The 4870-nt window shown below is 60.4% G+C and overlaps 1 protein-coding gene across 1 annotated transcript in view; it reads left to right on the forward strand.

Annotated features, from left to right (window-relative positions):
* Nucleotides 1–9: 9 nt before the first annotated feature.
* Gorasp1 (golgi reassembly stacking protein 1, 65kDa) overlaps nt 10–4870 on the forward strand; it is a 5494-nt gene continuing 633 nt past the window's right edge. The window contains exons 1-7 of the mRNA XM_013030249.1: nt 10–226; nt 1066–1152; nt 1234–1364; nt 1936–2143; nt 2939–3089; nt 3882–4010; nt 4759–4868. Coding sequence (XP_012885703.1) covers nt 17–226; nt 1066–1152; nt 1234–1364; nt 1936–2143; nt 2939–3089; nt 3882–4010; nt 4759–4868 — 1026 coding nt within the window. The 5' untranslated portion in view covers nt 10–16. The remainder of the gene's footprint in view (nt 227–1065; nt 1153–1233; nt 1365–1935; nt 2144–2938; nt 3090–3881; nt 4011–4758; nt 4869–4870) is intronic.

Genomic DNA, 4870 nt, shown 5'->3' on the forward strand with positions numbered 1-4870 from the left:
CCTTCCCCTTCCACTCATGCAGAACAAGGGCAGCGACACGCTGAAGGCGCTGCTGAAGGCGAACGTGGAGAGGCCGGTCAAGCTGGAGGTGTTCAGCATGAAGACCATGCGCGTGCGCGAGGTGGAGGTGGTGCCCAGCAACTTGTGGGGCGGCCAGGGCCTGCTGGGGGCCAGCGTGCGTTTCTGCAGCTTCCGCCGGGCCAGCGAGCAGGTGTGGCACGTGCTGGTGAGTCCCGGATGGGCAGCCAGACAGCTTCTGTGGGGTCAAAAAGACGACTCTGGGCTCTGCCAGGCGCCAGTGACTCCCACCTATTAGCATCCCAGCTACTCAGGAGGCTGAGATCTGAGGATCACGGTTCAAAGCCAGCCCAGGCAGGAAAGTCCTTGAGACTCTCATCTCCGATAAACCACTTGAAAACCGGAAGTGGCGCTGTGGCTCAAGTGGTAGAGCGCTCGCCTTGAGCTGAAGAGCTCAGGGACAGCATCCAGGCCCTGAGTTCAAGTCCCACCACTGACACAAAAGAAAACTCCTGGGCTCCATCTGGCCTTGCTCAGCTCCTCCCTGGCTCCCTCCCTGCTCGGCTGACCCTGCCTTGTGCTGGCCTGGATGCTCAATTTAGGGCCCTGAGGGTCTCTACTTGGTCATTTGTTATTAATGTACGATTACTACTTTGCTGTTAAATGTATTATTTACTTTGCTTATTTTTATGATGCTTTATTCTTATTCACTTTTTTTTTGTTGTTGGTCGTGGGGCCTGAACTCTGGGCCTGGGCGCTGTCCCTCAGCTCTTCAGCTCAAGGCGAGCGCTCTACCACTTGAGCCACAGCGCCACTTCCCGTTTCCTGGTGGCTCATTGGGTCTCTCCTGCCCGGGCTGGCTTTGAACCATGATCTTCAGATCTCAGCCTCCTGAGTAGCTGGGATTCCAGGCGTGCTCACCAGTGCCCGGCTGTGCAGTGCTGTGCCTGGGGTGGGTGGGTGGGGGGCTGAGGGGAGGTTGAGCCCCCCCCTCTCCCCCCTCCCCACCTCCCCTCAGGGCTGAGGCTGTCACTGTAACCCCTCTAGGACGTGGCACCCTCCTCCCCGGCCGCCCTGGCCGGTCTGCGTCCCTACACTGACTACGTGGTGGGCTCGGATCAGATCCTCCAGGAGGTGAGGGGGGGCCCCCGGGGTGGGGCGGACGTCTGAGGAGGCAGGGAGCTGCAGCTCGGGCCTCCCTGTCCCCCCACGCAGTCTGAGGACTTCTTCTCGCTCATCGAGTCCCACGAGGGGAAGCCGCTGAAGCTCATGGTGTACAACTCCGAGTGGGATGCCTGCCGCGAGCTCACCGTCACGCCCAACGCAGCCTGGGGCGGGGAAGGCAGGTACTGCCTGTAGTCCCGGACTCGCAGGCCTGGGGGGAGGACTTGGGGTGGCCGTGGAGCAGGTGGGCCCTGTGCCTGCCCTGCTGCTGCTATTCATTCCTTGCACTTGCTACTGAGACTTGAACTCAGGGCCTCGGGCTCTGTCCCTGGGCTTTAGCTTGAACTCCAGGCTGCTGCTCTACCACTTGAGCCACGCCTCCATCTTCCTTCCTTCCCCCTTTCCTGCCCTGCCCGAGGCGGGGTGGGCAGGGCCTGTGTCTGTCAGATGAGATGTTTTGTTAGTTACTTAGTAGATGACACTCTGTTAGCTATTTGGTTGGCCATTTAGTTAGCTGAGATAGCTACTTGGCTGAGAGAGATTGTTCCTTAAGCTCTTCTGTTTGTTGAGATACTTGGTTAGATCTTGGTTAGATGAGATATTTTGTTAGGTATTTCATTAGATGACATACTTGGTTAAATGAGATATTGTGTAGTTAGATAAGATACTGTGTGGTTAGATGAGATACTGTGTGGAACTCTAGAGAGCTGGGTGAGGCTGGGTTGAGATGCTCCAGCCTTCCCCCCCCCCCAGTCTAGGGTGTGGCGTGGGCTACGGCTACCTGCACCGGATCCCCACTCAGCCCTCCAGTCACCCCAAGAAGCCGCCCAGAGCTCCGCCGCCTGATGCCCCGCCACCGGGTACCCTAGCCCGGGACCATGCCCCGCCACCAGGCACCCCGCCCGGACCCCCACCTGCTCCGGACCTGGAGCCCCACCCACTCCAGAATGACTACCAGGAGGTCAGCAGCAGGGGGGGGGGGGAGGCTGCTGCTCCAGGCCTGCCATGCGCAAAAGGCCCCGACACCACCCGGACGTGCCCGGAAATCTGTGCCCTGTAGCCCAGAGCCATAGCTCACACCTGTCATCCCAGCTACTCAGGAGGCTGAGATCTGGAGGATGGCAGTTCAAAGCCAGCCCAGGGCAGGAAAGTCTGTGAGACGCTCATCTCCAAAAAACCACAGGAAAAAGCTGGAAGTGGTGCTGTGGTTCAAGTGGTAGAGCACCCAGCCTTGAACAAAAATCAGCTGAGACAGTGCCCAGGACCTGAGTTCAAACCCCAGGACGAGCACACAAAGCTTAACAGCTGTTTTTGGGATGCTTGGGGGGCAGACACCCCAGCTTTTTTTTTTTTGATGCCTATCCTGGGGCTTGAACTCACGGCCTGGGCACCATCCCTGAGCTTTTTCCACTCAAGACTAGTGCCACTTCTGGCTTTTTCTGGTGGTGGTTCACTGGAGATGAGAGTCTCATGGACTTTCCTGCTCTAGCTGGCTTTGAAATGCGATCCTCCAAACCTCAGCCTCCCGAGTGGGTGGGCTGACCGGCGTGAGCCACGGGCATCTGGCGGGAAGGAGCTCTTCCTGGGACCCCGAGGAGGCTGTGGGGAAGGGGGCTGGGGGTGGGCATGCGAGGCAATCATGGTCCTGAACTCCAGGAAGGCCTGCACATAGCGGTCGGGTGATTGAGATGGGGTCTTCACCCTGGGCGGCTCCCAACGGCTGGTCCTTTTGCCCCTCTCTCCCTGACGTCCCCAGGCCCTGCTCCAGGTCCCAGGCTTCTTCCCAGAGGAGCAGCCCCCCGCCCCGGGGAGCCCCAGCCATGCCGGCCCGGACCTGGGGGCGCTCCCGTGCTCCATGGAGATTCCTCTTCAGCCTCCGCCTCCAGTACAGAGAGTCATGGACCCAGGTACTGCGCCAGGCCTCCAGGGGAGGACACTGAGGCACCCGGAACCCGTGGGGCTTGAACTCGGGGCTGGGTGCTGTCCCTGAGCGCTTTCGCTCTACTGTGGGAGCCACAGCACCACTTCCGGTTTCCTGGTGGGTTCACTGGCGAGGAGACTCAGGGACCTTCCCGCCCTGGAGCCCTCCAACTGCGATCCTCCAATCTCAGCCTCCTGAGTGGCCAGGGTGACAGGCGTGAGCTGTCAGCCCATGGTGGCAACTGGGATTCCCGGCCCTGAAGCGGGGTGCGGGCTCAGGGGTCTGATTGACCCCTTGCTGGTCTCACGCAGCACTGCCGGGCACTGGGGTAGCGCCTGTAGTCCAGGCATGACAGGTTAGGTTACTTCAGTTGCACAACTAACTGGACTCCGATCACAGGCCCTTCGCACACACCTACCCTAGGAGGAGGTCGGAGCCTCCTTGGGGGTGGGATCAGGTAGATTTCTCCAGAACAAGGCGGAGAGGTCTTCCAGCCAAGAGGCCTGCCTGGCCACCAGGCAGAGACCGAGCCTTACGCCTGTCATCCCATCTCCCCAGGAGGCTGAGATCTGGAGGATCGTGGTTCAAAACCAGCCTGGGCAGGAAAGTCCCCGCGAGACTATCTCCAATGAACCAGCAAAAAGCCGGAAGTAGAGGTGTGGTTCAAGTGGTAGGGCGCCAGCCTTGATTTAAAAAAAACAATCAGGGACAGCCAGGTCCTGAGTTGAAACCCACCAGACCTGGTGTCAATAATAACAGCTGTGTCCACCTCCCCCAGGCTTCTTGGAGGTGTCTGGCATCTCCCTCTTGGATAGCAGCCGTGCCGGTGTGGGGCCGGGCCGGGCCTCTCCCCCGACCTTGGGACGGGAGGATGTGGGCTCCAGTGGCAGCTCCCATGAGCGCCTAGGTAAGTGACTTGAACTTGGTGCCCCCCCCACTTGGCAGCGATTTCCCATAGGGGGACCCCCAAATGCCTCTTGCCAGGTGGAGCACATCTTGTCAAAGCCTGGTGCTTGCTGGGCGCTGGTGGCTCACGCCTGTCATCCAGCTACTCAGGAGGCTGAGATCTGAGGATCGCGGTTCAAAGCCAACATGGGCAGGAGAGTCCATGAGACTTCTCATCTCCTGTGAACCATGAGGAAACCGGAAGTGGTGCTGTGGCTCAAGTGGTAGAGCGCTCGCCTTGAGCTGAAGAGCTGAGGGACAGCACCCAGGCCGAGTTCGAGCCCTGGGACCCACAAAAACAAAGCCCTGGGTAGTGGTATTGGGTAGGTGGGGGTTTTTGCTGGCTTCAGCACCGTGGTCCCAGGTTTTTGAGGCCTGATTCCCACGCTTCTAACTTTTGTGCCATTACTGGGACTTGAACTCACGGCTTGGTTATCCCTTGGCCCATGCTCCGCCCTCCTCCTCTTTTGTCGGTGGTGGGTCTTGAACTCTGGGCCTGGGCGCTGCCCCTCAGCTCTTCAGCTCAAGGCGGGCGCTCTACCCTTTGAACCACAGCGCCACTTCCGGTTTTCTGGCGGTTCGTGGGCGATGAGAGTCTGGGGCCTTTCCTGCCTGGGCTGGCTTTGAACCGCGATCCTCCGGTCCCCGCCTCCGGAGCGGGGCGCGGGGCGGCCGGGATGACAGCAGCCCGGGCGCCTTCCTTCTTGCAGGCGAGGCCACGTGGTCGGGCTCGGAGTTCGAGGTCTCCTTCCCGGACAGCCCGGGCGCCGCAGCCCCGGCCGATCTGCCCCGGCTGAGCCTCCCCGACAGCCTCACGGCCGC

Source organism: Dipodomys ordii, unplaced genomic scaffold (genome assembly GCF_000151885.1).
Source record: "Dipodomys ordii isolate 6190 unplaced genomic scaffold, Dord_2.0 Scaffold128, whole genome shotgun sequence".
Taxonomy (NCBI): domain Eukaryota; kingdom Metazoa; phylum Chordata; class Mammalia; order Rodentia; family Heteromyidae; genus Dipodomys; species Dipodomys ordii.